Genomic DNA, 19,345 nt, shown 5'->3' with positions numbered 1-19,345 from the left:
TGGTTGCTATAATCTTGCTAGCAAGGTGGCCTTCAATAATGCATGTTTTTGCACATGGCTTCACACGGTTTGCCACATGATCATAAGGCACCCTGCAGGCATGCTTCCTAGAATTTAAATACACTTGTGTCTCACAAAATACCAACCACGTTGTGCATGGAACAACATACTGTAGCTCAACACATAGTAGTTAGCCCAGGTCAGGCTGCCTTTGGCCAAGTTGACAATAAATAGTATTGAATAAATCTTTAAATATGCCATATGACAGCACTGGTTAAAGTTGTAACTGGTCTCCGAGCTGTTACTGGTCTCTGATCAGGGTTGTCTCTCCTTGTTGGTGTTATTTGATTTAAGTGAAGCCTTCGACACCACTGACCATGCTATTTTACTTGATAGGCTAGAAAATAATTGTTGCTGTTAATTGTTGGTGTTAAGGGGGCTACCCCATACCATCGCAAACTTGGTATTAGCTTCCAATGATATGATGGTGACATGCAGCTATATGTTTTAGCTAAGTCAGATGATAGACACCAACTTAAGATTGAAGAATGTGTGAGGGACATTAGACAGTAGATGCTTACTAACTTCCTCCTGCTTAACTATGATAAGACAGAAGTGCATTTACTAGGACCACAGGCAAAATAAGCTTTCTGATTACAGATTATCTCTGGATGGTTTTCATTTCATTTCTCTATCTATTTCATTGTGTGCAGCAGTAAAAGCCCTTGGTGTGATTATTGACTCCGGTCTCTCATTTGAAGCTCACATACATATCACCACAAGAGTAGCTTTATTTCATCTCAGAAATACTGCCATTAATTGCACATCATATTTCTTCTTACCTATACGAGTGTGCAAATTTTTACCAACAGAGTAGGGCTTTACGGTCTGCTGACCAATACTTACTAGAGGTCTCTCGGTGAAGGTGTAAATAATGGGGTGATCGTTCTTTCGCAGTGGCTGATCCTAAACTCTGGAATACCCTCCCTTCTGAGTTACCTGCCATCACTGATCTGCCTTTGTTATAGGCAAACCTAAAACTCAATTATTTAGAATGGCTTTTGGTTTATAATAGTTGTCTTGGTTTTGTTATTTTATTGCCATTTTATTGCCATTTTAACTGTAATTGTTTGTAATTTTTTTAATCTATTTTCTTTAATGCTTTGATGCACTTTGGTTCATTCCAGGTTGCTGTAAGGTGCTATTTAACTAAATAATCGATCGAAATAATTCATGATGTCACTACCTGATGCAGAAACACTGGTTTATGCCTTTGTTACCTCAAGGTTGGACTTTTGTAATCCTTTACTGTCCGGATGTTAAAGTAGGAGCATAAGCAAGCTCCAGTTCAGAATGGCCTTGTGCCACAGAACCTTCTTTTGTTGTTTTTTTATGATCAGCAATGACTATTTGTAGGTGTAGGCTATTTGGTAGTTCCACAAGTATGAAAGGCTATAGCAGGGAACAGCGTTTTTTCTTAGAGACCCGCAGTTATGAAACAGCCTTCCAATTATTGCTAGGGACTCAGACATAGTCTCAGAGTTGAAGACCAAGCATTTGTTTAGTCTAGCTTTTTATGAATAGCGTTTTTCAAGTTAAGGAACGGATCTGGAGGGTTCATGGGCATAGAGCGTTTGGTGAACTAGAATGTCTGGATGCTGTCGCCTTTCAAGTTGCAAAGGTTTGCTGACTGTGGAGTGGTTGAACCCTTTATATCCCAGGAAACACTTATGGTTGTGTTATCTTCTGGCTCTCCCTTTTATTTATGCTGTCATAGCTATAGTCCCTGTTTGCACTTTGCACATACTGTAAAGTACATTGTCTGTAACTACCATATGACTCTTCTTCTGAACCTACTTCATCAGTCCCGAAGCCCTACCAATGGTGTGCACTCTGCTGGGGATAGATCTGCATGGACAGCCTGTGACTCATTGGATGGGGCCATACAGAGACTTTCACAATGCCTTTGAAATACTGTTGCGTCAGAAAGCTATATGGTCGAGTTCCTCTTGGTTGCTTAATTCCACACAACTACAAACTGTTGTAGAAATGACATTTACAATTACATTATTTGCTGTCCAGTGTTACCCAAGATAGGATAGGTTTCCTTATGGGCCTGGTTCTTCACAAGGTTTCTTCCTCATATTATCTTACAGAGATTTTTCTTGCCATTGCCACCTCCGGCTTGCTCATTTGGTATGGATGTAAGAGATATTTAGTAACTTAAATGTAAACTTTCTTTTCCATTCTGTTTCTATAATCATGTAAAGCTTCTTTGAGACAATGTGAATTGTTAAAAGCGTGATACAAATTAATTGAATTGTTTCTGATGGAAAGGTGTCACACAGAATACACAGTGCAATGCGGTTTGCTGCGTGTGGGGCTGCATACCTGCAGACTATTCAGGGTGCCCATGCTACTCCCTGTCCATCACCGAAAGTGCCAACAATGAGCATGTGAGGATCAGAACTGGACCATGGAGCAATGGAAGAAGGTGGCCTGGTCTGATGAACCATGTTTTCTTTTAAACCTCATGGATGGCCAGTTGCGTGTGCATTGCTCACCCAGGGAACACATGGCACCAGGATACACTATGGGAAGAAGGCAAGCCAGTGGAGGCAGTGTGATGCTTTGGGCAATGTTCTCCTGGGAAACCTTGGGTCCTGCTTTCCATGTGGATGTTACTTTGACATGTACCACCTACCTAACATTTTTAAAGACTATGTACACCCTTTCATAGAAACGATATTGCCTGATGGCTATGGGCTCTTTCAGTAGGACAATGCACTCTGCCACAAAACAAAAAGGTTTCAGGAATGGTTGATAAGCACAACAACAAGCTTAAGGTGATGTCTTGGCCTCCAAATTCCCCAGATCTCAATCCAATCGAGCATCTGTGGGATGTGCTGAACAAACAAGTCAGATCCATGATTCACCTTGCAACTTGGACGACTTAAAGGATATGCCGCTAACATCTTGTTGCCAGATACCACAGCACACCTTCAGGGGTCTATTGAAGTCCATGCCTTTATGGGTCAGGTCTGTTTTGAAATCAAAAGTGGGACTAACACAATATTAGGTAGGTTGTCATAATGTTATGCCTGATTGATGTATAATTAATATGATTCTCTAACACTGTAAAAAATGTGTAAACTGAGTGGGAATTGTTTGATTTATGGCTGCTCTAAGCCATGTACCCACACAAAACATTTCTTAAAAGTCCCTGACTGTGCCATATGTTGAATAGAAGTGAATGACACTCTTCTCATGCCCTATTGCCAAATTCATGCTCAACACTTGAATATACTGAGAGATACAGTATATTTTAAAGCGATTATATACTTAGAGGTTTTGGAAAAAAGCAGTAGCTGAACAATTTAAGTGGTAGGTGATTAGGGGTGGGCGGAATGACCAAAAATCTGTTTCACGGAATAAGTTATTTTATTTCATGGTAGCAGTATATATATCACGGAATAATAATTTTTCAGGTAAATCAACAAAAGGAACGTGCTTAATATATTAAATACCACTTTAACACTTTAAAAATAAAGAATAGGCTTTCTTATTTTATTAATTTTTCCATGCCACTGATGTCGCGCCTCGTTTCACAAATTCCTCCTCCTGCTCGGGATTGGTTTGTGGGATTTCTTTATCAGCATGCATGTCTTTCTCCATGATTTTCTTCTTATATATGCTTATGTGCCACTTCTCAATCGTTCTTAGATTCAGGCGTGCTACACGTGAGGTTTACCACACCCACTAATTTAAATTTCACGGTATGCACGGAATAGAAAAACCTGTAACGGTAGACATTTTATTCCGTGGAAACGGAATATACCGTCATACCGCCCAGCCCTATAGGTGATAGTATAAACTTTTTACAGTAAAATAATTTGATCGAACAGTAAATTCAGACTTCTTAAAAGTGGTGAGATAGGTTGTTTGAATCACCCACTATAGATTTCCACCATTAAAAAAACAACAACAAAAAAACAGGTCCTGCTGTACCCAGGTTAAATCATGTGAATTTTGGTGGTTGTAATTTGAGAAAACAATATTTAAGCTAATAATATAATATAAAATAAAATACAACTAGTCAACCAGTAAATTACTTTTTTGAATTGCCGAACAAATAGTACAAATTACCAGTCCCACAAGTCTTAGAGTGTAGGAGCAATCTAATACCTCTATACAAGAGTTATTAGTTAGATATTACAGGAAAATCCCCCAATTTCCATTAAGGGTTCCATCTGAATCTGTAGACTAGCTCAATTAAATTTATTTTCATTACTGGCTCCATTCTGGCTTTGTTGTTGCTGAGATCGAACACAATTTTGTAGAAAACAAACAGTATATCATTAACACTACCAATACATATAAAATAAGAGCTTACATTGACTAGACAAATGGTAAAGAATATTGGTAAAAGTCTACTAAACCAACCAAGTTCATGAGTTTGAGTCCTTCCAGCAGTTTACAGTTACGATTCTTCAGTCGATGGGCTTCATCAATAACCACACAGCGCCAATTAACCTTTTTCAGTTCAGGGCAATCAGCCATGATCATCTCAAATGTGGTGATTACACCATGAAACTTAAACAGGCCAGATATTATGTTTCCCTGCAAAGAAATAAACAAAGACAAAAAGAATTCCAATCAAATAAACATATTAATCTTCAGGATTTATATCTATTTAACTTATTTATATCTATTACAAGGTGCAAATTCAACCAAACAACTATTTGCCATGTCAGATCCTTACTGGTAAGACTTCACAAAAACAGTCCAAAGAAAGACAAATGGGATCATGAGTAGTTATTTCCCTTCACTTTTCTATCATAATACCTCATCTTTTGCTGTGGAGGCTGTAAAGGATTGGCAACAAAGAATTGAGAATCGTACACAATAAAAGTGGTCCAAGGAAGGAAACCTGTTAAACTGACAACAAGTTCAGGGGGCTCAAGACTCACTGATACAGGTGGGTAGTGAAGGCTAGCCCATCTAGTCTGAACCATACTATAGACAAATTAATGCTGACTGTGATAGAAAGGTGTGTGTACACTTTCTTACATCACAGCTTGCTGTGTATAGGGCTCTGTGCCACAGAGCAGACAGACCAATGCTGACCTCTGTACACTGCCAACAGTGCCTACATTGGGCATGTGTGTATCAGAACTGGATCATAGAGCAGCAGAAAAAAGAGGCCTGATGTATTCCTTTACAAAATGTAGATGCCCAGGTTGCCTGTGTGCGAATTACATTTATTACTTAATGTGATGGACAGCTAAAGTTACAATAATCATGTTTCAATGACATGAATGTACATGTTCTATACATTTTGGTGAGGTTGTAGGAACAACTCATTCTTACCTCTGGTCTTGTTTGACCATTTGTCTCATTTTTACAAGACTTTATTATAGGCCAAATGCAGTTATTCATAAATGGTATTAGCTTCCACTGCTGATATGCAACCCAATGTTTCAGCAAATTAGACAAAATACTTGCAAAAAAAGTTAAGGAATACTTATTTCCCACATGAGAGAAGTTCTACTAGGGCCACAATCAGCTAGGTGCAAGTTACATAATCATGCAGTAACTTTGAATAATCTTTCTGTTAAATTAGGACCAGCAGTGAAAGATCTTGATGTAATCATTAACGCCTGTCTCTCGTTTGAATCTTGTGCAGATAATATTACTAAGATGGCCTTTTTACACATCAAAACCATTCCAGTACCAGTACTTCAGCAAAATTGTGGTCTATTATGATCTGCCATGCCTGCATTGATCCAACTTTTTGGGTTCTTTAAAGTACCTGAATTAATGATAATAATACCAACTATGGCAGGACACAAGTGCTTTTTCTGTCAAAGCCACCCAACTATTGTATAGAATTAGTGTTCAGGACTCAGACACAGTCTTAACAACCTGCTCTCTTCTTTCCCTCTGTTGAGCTGTTCATGGACTGCTTCTGCCTAACGCGAGTTGTCTGTCTGATTCTGACACTTCTACCTCTTGTTCTCCAGACCTCCCTGATTCATCCTGACATTTCTTCTCTTTGGATCTTCTGAAATTGTGACTCTCAATTAGATACTGTAAACTTGAACATAAGAACCACAGCTGTAATCTTAAAGATTATGCTTTTCCTTCTAAACATCCTTTCAACACACAAAGCATTTGACCTTAGTGTACATAACTGTGAAAGTATTATGACTAATCCTATTAATGGGTGTTAACCTTAAAAGTATGGATTCCCTTTTGGATCTGGTTTCTCTAAAAGGTTTCTTCCAGCCACATTCGACTCTCTCATTAGGAATCTTATCATAAATCTACACCTATAGTTTTGCAAAGCTGCATTGTGACAATGTATATTTTAAACACAATTACAAATGAAACTGAATTGAATATACCTGTTCGTCTCTGTGATACATCTCGTACTGCAGGATCATCTGGCGGCTGATCTGGCTACCATGATAAACAATTACATTAATGTTTGTCCATGTGCGGAACTCTCTCTCCCAGTTTGTAATAGTGGAGAGAGGGGCAATGATAAGGAAGGGACCTCTCAAACCCATAAGGAAGATCTCATAAAGGAACGTTATGGACTGGATGGTTTTTCCAAGCCCCATTTCATCAGCTAGGATACAATTTTTCCTAAAAAGGAAGATGACAGTATATGACATTTGATTAATAATTTTTGTGTACGAGTGTTAACATCACTGATGAAAAGTAAGTGCTAAAAAATGTCCATGTTTGTTTCTTCACTTACAATGTTTATTTGAGAGTAAAGCTGATTTCTAAGATATACACTCACATAACATTTTATTAGGAATTTCTGTAAACCTACTCATTAACGCAATCATGTGGCAACAGTGCAATTAACAAAATCATATAGATGTGGGAGGACATGATGGTTCAGTGGTTAAGGCTTTGGGTTACTGATCAGAAGGTCAGGGGTTCAAGCCCACAACCTGCTGAGAAATCAACTTTGGGTCCTTGAGCGAGGCCCTATACCTCACCTGCTCCAGGGGCTCTGTACAATGCCTGACCCTGTGCTCTGACCCCAGGGCTTATAATAACTTCGGATATGCAAAAGCTTAAAGCATTTCACTGCATGTCGTACTCTGTATGTGACAAATAAAATTTGGGTTTGGGTACTTTTCAAACTGTTCAAATGGACCATCAGTAATGGTGAAAAAATTTGATCTTAGTTTTGACTGTGGCATAATTGCTGGTGAGAGACAGGTAGGTTTGAGTATTTCTTTTAATGCAGATCTCTTGGACTTTTTTCATGCACAGCAGTTTCCAGAGTTTACTCAGAACTGTGAGATTTCACAATCCACAACTGTTAGTGGCAGTCATGCATATGAAAATGCTCAAAGAGGGTCAAAGGAAAATGGTTTAAGCTGACAGGAAGTCTACTGTATAACTATTCAATATAATCATGACCAGCAGAATTGCATTACAGAATGCACAACACTTTGAACATTGAAGCAGATGGATTATTAGTCACTGCTAGTTTGGCTTGTTCTGTTCTGCAGGTTTCACCTATGTTGCCAAGGCTGCATTGACCTCATTATCACTAAAACTGGACAGCTGAAAAATAGAAAAAGTAGCCCGGGTTGATTTCATTTTCTGCTGAGGTACAAAAATGGTAGGGTCAAAATTGGTACCAATAGCATGAATTCTTTGACCCAACCTGCCTTGTGTCAATAGTCCAGGCTGATGGTGGTGGTGTAATGATGTGGGATACAGTATGTTGTCTTTGAACACTTTCTGCCTGTAACAATCAAACACTGCTTGAATGCAACAGACTATATGAGTATTGTTAAGACCATGTGTATCCCTGCATGACAACAATTTGCCCATCTTTTAAAGGCTACTTCCAGCATGATCATTCACCATATCACAAAGCAAAAAAAGTCATCTTGACTGTTTTTTATGAACATGACAATGTGTTCAGTATTATTCAGAAGCTTTCCCAGTCACTGGATCTAAGCAAATTTTAGATGTGGTAAAATAAAAGATTTACGAACATCATCAAGAACTGAGGCTGTTTTGAGAACAAAGGGATGCCCTACCTGGTATAGTGTTCCTAATAAATTGTTTAGTGAGTGTAACGAACATTTTTAACCACAATCTTGTCAAACCAGTGTCACCCAGTGAGTTTTAAAAAAGTTTATATAAAAGGTTTTTGAAACTTTTTTTAAGCAGGTCAGTTTTCATACCATACTTTTTGTAAAATCTGAGTGTTATTACCTGTTGTACCAATTGAAAAGAAGCCAGTTCATGCCCTCTAGCTGGTATTCTCGGAGTTGGTTGCCATTTCTGTATTCACGAGACTGTTCAAGCTTTTGCCAATGCTCTGGTGCAGGCCTCTCCTACAGTGAAACAATGAGAGGAAGTATGTAACTACTGAGAATTATTTAAAAGCATAACATTTCATATAAGAAGTCATTGCATTAAATACAATGCATTACCTTCAGGTGAAATAAAATTATAATAGGTGAACACTGAATAACAAAAGTGTGTCTCAGTACTCAGTACTAAATTTCTTTCAGTTGATTTCAATGTAAGAACTTACAACAGGTGTAAGGTCTGGTATTTTCTTGAGCTCCTCAAACTCACGAATCTTCACAGGGTCTACATCCTCCTGCAGTTCCCAAGTGCTTTCTTCATAGGGTAGAGAACACCATTTTACCAGGTAGTGTGTCACCTCCTGTTAGTACATATGAAATGACTTCTAATAGCAGTATAAGCCACAGATTGTATTTACTCTATTACTCCTACAATGATACTCCCCTCTCCAGTTTCTGTGTCTGTAGTGATCGCAATCTCCAAAACCCGATCCACTTCAACATAGTCAGGATTAAAGAGGTCTTCATCCAACTGGAGAGATTGACACTGATATTACTAATACAGAACACCATAAAAATACGACTAAATAAAAAAAAACACCACCTAAACAAATGTTATGGATATCAACAAATGGGTGAGAATGACATAAATTCCACATAATCATGTTCATTGTTTTTTTGAGCATGTTCTATATTATAACAATACATACCAACCAGGTTAATAAAAGCAATTGATTTAGATTTGGATAATCATACCAGCAAATTATTTTAACTATACTACCCCGTTCACACTCAACCATACCTCTGAGAAAATGTGCTTCATTTGTGCGTATTTGTTCCTGAAGCGCTTAATTTTTTGATGAATGCGTGGGTCCTTTTCCAGCTCTTCCAATGTTGCCCATTTACAGTGAAGGTAGGAACTAGCAACGAAAGAAAAAAGCACAGCACCACACAGCAGGACAACAAATTTTATTATGTATTATTGACAAAATTCTCTTATTTCCTGTATGGTGACTTGGCATTCAAATTTGTTTGGAGTTGATGGAAAAATGTGTCATATGAAAATCTTGTGATGTTGTCAGCCAAATTTCATGACAATTGGGACAAATTTGGAGATGCAAAAAAAAACAACCTTTTATTCAGTGACAAAGGCTGGCATTACGTCTGGCAAATCAAATTCCTGAAGTAAAAATTATTAGTTATTAGCATTTTTGCTATTTTTTTGAATTATAGCATCCACTTGTTGGACAAACGTCATTGAAAACTTTAGAAAAAGGGACAGTTTATAGGGCAGCAGTAGCTCAATGGTTAAGGCTCTGGGTTACAGTTCACATGGTCAGGTTTAAGCCCTAGAACTGAGAAACTGCCACTCTTGGGCCACTGAGTATGACCCTTACTTTATTTTCTACAGGGATTCTATACAATTGCTGAAGCTTTTCCAAATTGGTTAAAAAAATAAAAGACGACATATTTTGTACTAGAAAATGGGAAAAAAATAAACAAAAACAAACAAACAAACAAAAAAAAACACACAACTCTTCTGATAAAATTCAAATTGGCTGGTTGACTTGCCAGTTTTTGGGATGGCCTTAATATGCCAAAATTTATTGGAGAAATATATAAGGTTATTTTAAGGTTATTTTCAAAACCTGTATTAGATTTGCTGGTGGAAAATCTAATACAGGTTTTGACCATGTTTCTAAAACCATCTTCATTGCATTGGGGAGAAAAACGTCTTTCAAGTGCACATTTGAATTGAACCTCTTCTAGATTATGGTAACAGTGGGCATACAGGTGTTAATAAGTCCTGTTTAGTTACTTAGTTACTGTTTGGGAAAAAGAAAGTATACATGATTTAATTTAATCTCTTGGACACTACTGTTATGCCTTGCATATAGGTGTTAAGTCCTCTTTAGATATCATTTGCATAGAATGCTGAAATTAACAGAAATGAACTAATTTTGTGTTTATTAAAACTATTTCTGTGTTGATCTGAATGTATCCTTGGGATACTTTTTATACATTTTAAATAAAAAAAAGACCACTCGTAAAAAAGCGTGAAAGGCTGATTTTAGGTGGAATGTAAGTGCTTGCCACCCATTAAACATTAAGGTTAAGAATTTGACTTACAAATTTCGGTACTTCACATAAAACTCTTCTGACTCTTCAACTAGTTCTCCAGGGAATGTCTGAAATAATAAGAATTATAACAGAAAAATAGGTGAGGGAAATGTTCACACTTCACACACTACAACAAACAGTGATTAAAATAAGAAAAGAGGCCACGTCACCTCCTTCTTAATAGTCCGCACAGAGAGAATCTTTTCAATGATGTTGGCTTCATCTTCAGGGGGTTCCTGAGACAAAGAGTAAAGTAAGAATAGACAAAGACAAAATCAATCATTTCTGATAATATTAGAGCTATACCTATTTAAAATCTGTGCTTGTGTGCAGGTCCTTTCACTTTTTGACTTTTTCCTTTGACTTTTTTTTTTTTTTGATCTTTTTCCTAAGATGTCATGCCAAACCATGTCAAATGAAAATTCATCAAGCATATGATTCTGCACATAGACATAGTGGTGTGAAAAATTGTTGGCCCTTTCCTGAATTATTTTATTTACATGTTTGATGGCCACTTCTGGGAAGGTTCACCACTGTTGCATGTTTTCACCATTTGTGGATAATGGCTCTCATTGTGGTTCACTGGAGTCCCAAGGCTTTAGAAATGGCTATATACACTTTTCCAGATTGATAGATCTCAATTACTTTCTCTCATTTGTTCCTGAATTTCTTTGGATCTCGGCATGATGTGTAGCTTTTGAGGATCTTTTGGTCTACTTCACTTTGTCAGTTAGGTCTTATTTAAGTGATTTGTTGATTGTGAACAGGTGTAGTGGCAGTAATCAGGCCTGCGTGTGGCTAGAGAAATTAAACTCAGGTGTGATAAACCACAGTTATGTTTTAACAGGGGGGCAAACACTTTCACACAGGGCCATGTTTGGATTTTGCTTTCCCTTAATAATATAAACCTTTTTTAAAAAATTGCATGTTGTGTTTACTTGTGTAAAAAATAAAAAATCAGGAAGGGGGCCAACACTTTCTCACTAGTATACAAAGCATCCGAGCTAAAACCAAACATCAACAAGGAAAGATGGTAGCCTGTCGAGTGATTGGGTATTTCCAACCCTTCCAGCCAATAGCGCGTCGTCATGGAACTTGCGTCATTGCCCATTCTCGGTAGAGTATCCATTATCTAGTGTATATATACACTAGCAGAAAATTTTGTAATTTTTGTATTGAATTTATGTTAACATTTACAATTACAAAATAGTAATTAACTTTTCGAGTTCGAGTAATTAACTTTTTCGAGGATTTTGCAAATTTTGCAGATCTGTGAAAAAAATCTCGAATGCATTAGTTAGGTTCAATGAAAATTTCACAAATTCACGAAACGCGAATTCCCGAGGTTACTGTATTTGTTTTATGTTCGACCATTATAGACTTGGGCCATGCTAGCTTTCAATTTCAGTCTGTAGTCAGCGCATGATAATGATTTGTATGGTCTTTTATTGGTGCTTTAATTGTTTTTTTTGTATCCCTGTTTTAAAGATGCAGATACAAAGTTCTAGAAAAAAATTAAAATACAAAAGAAGGACAAGCAGGTCAGTTTAACCTTACACATCTTTCTGTTCTGTCTCTATCTCTCTCTGTCTGAATTTTGTTGTTTAGGCAAGTTGTTTGGGGGGGGGAGGGGGGGGCAAACACTTTTTCACACAGGGTCATGTGGGTTTGGATTTTGTTTTCCCTTAATAATAAAAACCTTCATTTAAAAACTGCATGTTGTGTTATCTTTGTCTAATATTTAAATTTGTTTGATGATCTTAAACGTGGCAAACGTGCAAAAAGATTAAAAAAATATCAGGAAGGGGCAAACAGTTTTTCACACCACTGTATATCTATCATCATGGTGTTTGTGTACATTTTAATGGATGGGATAGAAGGCAAAAAGTAGTGTGTAGTAATGTAGAATAGTGGGAGATCCTGCAGTTACCTCTGCTTGCCAAGCGAGAGTAGAGGAGGAGAGTGCTGGAATTCGCTCCGTTCCCAACACAGCAATGGTTTCACCATCATCATCCACAACCTTGAAATCTAGATCTTCATTGTACTTCCTACGCTTCACCTGACGTCCAGATCTCCTTTTCTGCAGACAAGGGAAAGAACAAAACCAATGAGTGAAAGTTATTAAGTTATGACACATATGCATGGTGAGTGAGAGAAAGTAATCACAAAGATCACAAACATAGGCAAAATGAGTGATTGATATATATATACACACACACACACACACACACGCACACATTATATATATATATATATATATATATATATATATATATATATATATATATAAGCTAGGTAAAGTTTAGACCTTTTATTCATCAATGGAAATACAACAACATTAAATGTAATGGACAGAATGAACTGCAGATATGACAAAAACATAAATGGGGAACTCACAGTGTTGTCCATAGGGTCTGTGCTCTCTTCTCCTGTAGCCAGTGTACAGAGTGAGGCTGTATCATCGCTCTCAGCTGCCTCCTGCGAGGCATCGCTTTTCCGCTTCCCTTTTTTCCTTTTTTCCAGGGGGACAACACTCTGCTCTCTGCAGAACAAAAGAAAAATTCGTTAGAACATGAAGCTTTGCATTTTTTTGTAGATCTTACATTACATTTTTAAGATCTCACACATAAATCATATAGTGAATCACACTAGGCAATGATGCGTCTCTACTAAGGCAGATGAAGCAAATAAAGCTTGACAATTCTTTTTAGTTATAATGTGCTGATAATAACTCACTAATTTATTCCTAAACCTGACTGCTCAAGGGGTGTTACATTTCTATAACAGCATAGCTAGTGAGTAGTTGCTGCTTGGAAAACAATGTCTTTAACTTAGGTGTATCTAAACGTATGGCCTCAACTGCAGCTATTATAATGTAAGTGGTAACAGGAACTTGTCACACTGAGATAATATTAACCCTTCTGGACACTTTATTTATGATATATTTTTATTTAATGTAGTGGACATTTTTGTACATGAGCATCATGAAAGGGTAAAGCAAAGTGTCCACAATGGTTAAATACAATATTAAATTTAACAATATGTAAGTCTATAAGTTCAAGGAAAATAATCAACTGCAAATTGTTTCAGCATCTCATCACAACATTTTTAATTATATTCCTATAAAATTATCCAGTCATAAAATACCCTATCCTGTTGCATTCTTGACCTAAATAACGAATGCAGTTTAAAGCCATAATTTGTACTCACTTTGGCTTCCTACCACGCTGCCTTGGTAGGGAGGTCACATCCTTTCCCTGTGTTTTTGACTTGACTTCTTGAACTTTCTTGACCTTTTTAGGATCCTTTACTGCCTTCCCTTCTGCCTTCTTTGTCTCTTTTATTTCCTTCAGCATTTTTGATTTCTTCAGGAGCAGTCCCTTCCCTTCTTTCTGTACCTTCTTTTTCCTTGGTCTAATGTCACAGTCTCTGTCCTCTCTTGTGTCTTTCTTGTCTTTTTTTTTGCGTTTTTTCCTCACCCTGGGCCCACCTCCGCCATCATCCTCCTCGCTATTGACTGGTGAAACAGAAAGGTGGGGACTAGGGCTGGTAGACCCTTGGACTAATTCCCTCATCCCAGAGAGCTTTGCATGAGCCACACAGTGATTAGATGGCCCATCAATGATACGGATCTGCTCCTTGCCAAAGTGGCCTATTGAAAAAGTGGTTTGTGCACTCTGCTCAGAGGCATTGCTGGCGGAAGTAGCTGAGGCGTGCATTAAAATGTGTGTGGCGGTCATCTGTAAGACAATAAAACAAGCATAAATAAACTTCTCACTCAGATGAAAGAACAGCAGCAATTATTGGTTTACTGCTCAAAGTATTACACTAATACGAATAGATGCAACATAAAAATACAATTTAAAAATACGAGCCATTTAAATGCTAGTTATAATGAACGTACACACAATTTTAGATGCAACTTGAGTCATGAATTTACCAGGGGTGTTTCTAGAAATGTAACATATCCCCAGAGGCCTTACTCAATTTTTTTCAAGCTAAACAAAATGTTTTACACTGGTTTAATCACGGCAAAACCGTATTAATGAATATCAGGATTAACTAATATCTAAGAACAACTGTGTGAATTCATTACATATGTTTGGGAATTCAAGTAAATTCACCAGGTTTTATTCATGTTACTATAGTCACCTTGACAGGAGTCAGTCACCATTTTTCCCAACAACCCTTCTAACTTCCATTAAAGTGTGTTAATTTAATAGCCAATATGAAAACACTGCCCCATGGTTTGTCAAAATAGCCTTTTAAATAAATTACTTTTTTAATTTGTCAAAATGTACCTCAGCCAGCCCTTAGTTCACCAGATGCATTGAACTGGTTCTGAAGCAGGTGAAAACCAAGCAACCAGGAGACACCGCTGCCCTTCAAGACTGTTTTAAATGCACTGACTGACAAATGTTCAGGGAGGCTGCAACCAACAGCAATTTCACAACATCGGTGACCAGTTACATTGGCAGGTGCATCGATGACTTGACTGTCTCCAAGACCATCACCGCACGCTCCAACCAGAAGCTGTGAATGACCACAAATGTGCATGCACTGCTGAATTCAGAGACACAAAGAGGCAAAGCGAGCACATGCCCAGAGAATCCACAGCAACTTCCTTGACAACAGCGACACCAGACACGTGTGAAAGGGAATCCAGGCGATCATTAACTACAGGACAACTTCACCTGCCTGTGACAGTGACCATCAAGAGCAGCATGAGCAGCTGAATCACTATCTGGTTTGGAATTGAACCGTCTTGGACCACAAAACCCCACAGTGGATAGTGAGGACAGCTGAGAAGATCATCTGCCTTCCTTCTATCAAATACATTTAAATTACACGCTGAATCCAAAAAGCCAACAACATTGTGGCTGACCCAACTCATACACACTGTTCACATTCCTGCTGTCTGGGAAAAGGTACTGAGGCTTTCTGGGTAAGACAGACTGTGTAACAGTTTCTTTCCTCAAGCCATCAGACTCTTTAACACCTAGAACTGAACTGTAGTAAACATCACACTCACCTGTACTAAACGTACACACACTGTTTACATTCTGTTTTGCACACCACAATTCAATGCTATTATATAATATGCACATATATGCATTTATATGTTTACAAGAACCCTCTTATAGTTTATACAATCCTGGCCAGCACTATTTTGTATTGTTTTGTATTGTCTGTCTGCATTGTCTTTTGTCTTGCACTGTTTGCACTAGACATTATTATCATTTTATTTTAGGAAAAAAAATCTTTCCTAAAATAAAACATAATTCCTGTTGATGCTGAAAAAAAGCATGTACACTATTGGTGCATCGTTCTCTTCACAGATAAAAGCAGGTTCATATTAAGCCCATATGACAAACGTCAAAAAGGACTGGAGATGCCGCAAATAAAGTTATTCTGCCTGCAACATCATCCAGCATGACAAGTTTGATGGTCAGTCAGTGATAGTATGGGGACGAATATCCTTGGAGGGTGACACAGACCATGGCAGTGCTAGCCAGTGGTATAATTTGGTCCAGGAATGATAGCATCACCACAGACTGGAGCTCAGTGATGCCTTCATCCAGGTCTAGAAGGACATCACCAGGACACTATCTGCCATGTCATCAGGAACATGCCCAAACAGTCAGGAGTGCACATAGGTATGGTGGCCACTCTACTGACTTACATTACAACTTACATTGATGAAATTTATACAAGTTGAATCAGTCTTAAATTTATTTTAATTACCTAATTTGATGTGAATTTGAATCAGCCCTGGTTTACACTGACCTCTGACACATCAATCTCTTCTCTACAAATTACGAAATAAGGAAGAATTTTCAACCTGAAACCTGTCAAATATCTCATACTTAGTAATTCCACCAGTTTAAGCACTCCAAGTATTATGTCTGAAAATGCCCCTACAAAAAAAAGAGGGAGTAGGGCGATAAATAAAAAAATAAATAAAAAATAGGATGCACAGCATGTGCAAGGTTTCTCTCTAACAACAACAACAAAGACATACACAAACTTGATACTTTTTTTTTTAATAATTACTCTATAAATATGTTCCATAATGTGTCATTTTATTTGCTAATTATCCTAATGGATAAAAGAATATACGGATTCATTATTCGATTCAATTTATTTTTATAGCACTTTAACAACTGACTGTCTCAAAGCAGCTTTACAGAAACAAACAAAATAAAAATTGTGAACTCCCTGAGAAATGATATGAGGAAGATAGTAAATTACATAAATGTAAATAATGTCCTTTCTACAAAGATTTAGGCCACGTTCACACTGCATGTCTTAATGCTCAATTCGGATATTTTGCTCAGATCTGATTTTTTTTGTTTGGCTGTTCACATTACCTTTTAAAATGTGGCCTATATCAGATACCAGTGTGAACAGTTTGCTGTTTCGAACTGACCCACATGCGCAAACGAACAATAACAATGACGTCACACGCAGCATGCCGTTGCGCTAAAAAGTTGGCGAGGTTATGGAGGAAGTATTGTATCATCTGGTGCAAGCAAACATATCATGTAAGGCTATAATATGATGTATTCAATGCAAACCTTATGAGCTGGTTCACGTAATCACTTTATATAACACTCTTAACACACACACACACGTTACCAGTCACGTTTCTGTCACGTTTTCAGCGGCACAAAAAAAAGTTTGCGCCGGCTCACTTTTTTTTTTTTTTTGCGCCGGCGAAAACGTGACACAAACACGGCAACTGGTAACGTGTGTGTGTGTTACGCAAAAAAAAAAAAAAAGACTTCGCCGGCGCATAATTGTGACGAATGTCGATGTACATTGAGGTAAAAGTCGCATCAAATCCGCCTTGGCTGTTCACACTGCAGCCACATTGGAAAAAATCAGATTTGGGTCTGATTCAGGACCACATATGGAAGCGATTTGAGTGTTCACACTACTCCTGAAGAAGTCTGACCTGGTCAGACTTGACCCCCAAAAAATCGGATTTGGGCCACTTTTACCTGCAGTGTGAACGGGGCCTTATAGTCGAGTGTAACTGTGCAACCAAGAAGTCCTAAAGGAACTAATAGGTCAGGGTCATTTCAGAGTTCATTACAACTTCAAATGAAGTAAATTCCAAAAGTTTTGGAATGTTCACTGACAAAGACCTGTGCACAAAGTTGATCAACGGAATTAAGATCCTCTAGTCTTTCATTTAAAAAAAAAAAAAAAAAAAAAAAAATTTTTTAAAGTACTCCAAGTGAAATTGAAAGTACATTAAAAAGCAAAATGAAAGCACATCAAGGGAAGGATTTACTTTTATTACTTGCAAATCAACAATAATGAAGTTTAAAAACAAAGAAGTCTGAGAGTTTGATGAACAGCGCTTCATTGGGAAAAACTGGTAATCCATGGGAAACAATCATGCAATAAACAATGATAATGTGGGGTGAACAATGATAAGTGGAGTGAACCTGCTCTATTGATTTCTATAAAATAACTGCTCTATTGAGCCATATTGACTTCACGACAGTCATTACCTGTTCAGGATGTCACCTGGTGTTGTCTGCTTTGTCAGGTGGCACTTCTTTCTCTACATACATTTTATCTGCTACGTGACGAGACATACGGCTAAGTATGGTGACCCATACCCATCCAAAGTGCACACACACAGCAGTGAACACAAACACACCGTGAACACAGTTGAGGGGGGGTTCGGTGCCTTGCTCAAAGGCACCTCAGTCGTGGCCCGCCTGAGACTCGAACCCACAACCTTAGAGTTAGGAGTCAAACTCTAACCATTAGGCCATGACTTCACCATCAGGATCCCAAAAGAGATCGTGAATAAACAGGGTTTTCTTTCTTTCTTCAGAGACCATTTGTGTACTGTACAAGCTATTAGGAATTAAACTGTTTTCCATCTGATTCAAATAAAAAAAAAAAAAAAGAAAAATAGATAAATAAATTGTGCTGATTTTATTTAAACCTTTTATTTGACACTGGATTTGGCAAAGAATTATTTGTGGAATCCACCGACCCCAGTGTCTCTCAAGAAAACAAATTTGTCCAATTTGTTACTTTTCCATTTGCAGCCCAATACCTCCTATCAAACATGGTGTGATCAGAACAACAGACCGATAGAGAGGCCTGAATGTTTATGTGACACATTAAGCTAAGGATTTCTTTCACTGAACTCTAATTTTTAATCAAGCCTACCACAGCAGTACACATGTGCAGAAAAACAGACAAGGACACACACATGCATTCAAATACCCTCAGCAGGCATCTGCAGACAGGTATAGGGATAATATCAATGAATCACAAGCTTTCCATGGTGGGCATGAATCAAGGCCGTTGTCATGGCAACAGACTCGCAACCAAGCTGAGAGAAGCAACAACGCAAACATGCGATCTCGGTGGTAACCCTTTGGTCACCACAGGCTATGGGGCGCATTTAGAAGATTCAGACATTCATGTTCAATTTTAAAATAAATCCATATAAAACTGCCTGGAAACAGAGTTTCAGTTTAGATTATGCACAGTGACTTGCTTGCATTAAAAGGTGTATATATATTCCATGCTAAATGCATACACACAAAAGCTCCATGAATGAAATTATTATACAGATATGGTGTAAAATAAATGTTTAGATTGGCATAATTTCCTGGCAATCACATACAAACAAACAAAGAGGAAGACCAAGATAGAGAGACAGACACTCGCAGACAATCAAGTGCCATATGAAATCAATACCAGCTCCAAACATCCATTTCTTGCCACACCTGCATTCTGGTCAAAGAGAGCTCCCTTTTGCACATAAAATGCATAAACATCTTTGGAATAGGTTTATATCAAACTGAGGAATACTAGACAAAAAAAACCCCACA

At 37.7% G+C, this 19,345-nt stretch overlaps 1 protein-coding gene across 17 annotated transcripts in view; it reads right to left on the bottom strand.

The window, feature by feature from the left end:
* The window catches only part of chd6 (chromodomain helicase DNA binding protein 6), a 75,793-nt gene that overhangs the window by 31,955 nt on the left and 24,493 nt on the right, over positions 1-19,345 (bottom strand). For all 17 annotated transcript variants that reach the window (XM_027147461.2, XM_027147469.2, XM_027147467.2 and 14 more), the window contains 11 exons: positions 13,686-14,215; positions 12,873-13,017; positions 12,406-12,555; positions 10,646-10,711; positions 10,485-10,543; positions 9,157-9,274; positions 8,800-8,886; positions 8,582-8,716; positions 8,257-8,378; positions 6,408-6,651; positions 4,444-4,620 (listed from right to left, as the gene is read on the bottom strand). In XM_027147461.2, coding sequence (XP_027003262.1) covers positions 4,444-4,620; positions 6,408-6,651; positions 8,257-8,378; positions 8,582-8,716; positions 8,800-8,886; positions 9,157-9,274; positions 10,485-10,543; positions 10,646-10,711; positions 12,406-12,555; positions 12,873-13,017; positions 13,686-14,215 — 1,833 coding nt within the window. The remainder of the gene's footprint in view (positions 1-4,443; positions 4,621-6,407; positions 6,652-8,256; positions 8,379-8,581; positions 8,717-8,799; positions 8,887-9,156; positions 9,275-10,484; positions 10,544-10,645; positions 10,712-12,405; positions 12,556-12,872; positions 13,018-13,685; positions 14,216-19,345) is intronic.

This window comes from Tachysurus fulvidraco, chromosome 5, assembly GCF_022655615.1.
Source record: "Tachysurus fulvidraco isolate hzauxx_2018 chromosome 5, HZAU_PFXX_2.0, whole genome shotgun sequence".
In the NCBI taxonomy this organism is placed as follows: domain Eukaryota; kingdom Metazoa; phylum Chordata; class Actinopteri; order Siluriformes; family Bagridae; genus Tachysurus; species Tachysurus fulvidraco.
The sequence above is the reverse complement of the archived record's forward strand: the minus strand, read 5'-3'. Positions and strand labels throughout refer to the sequence as shown.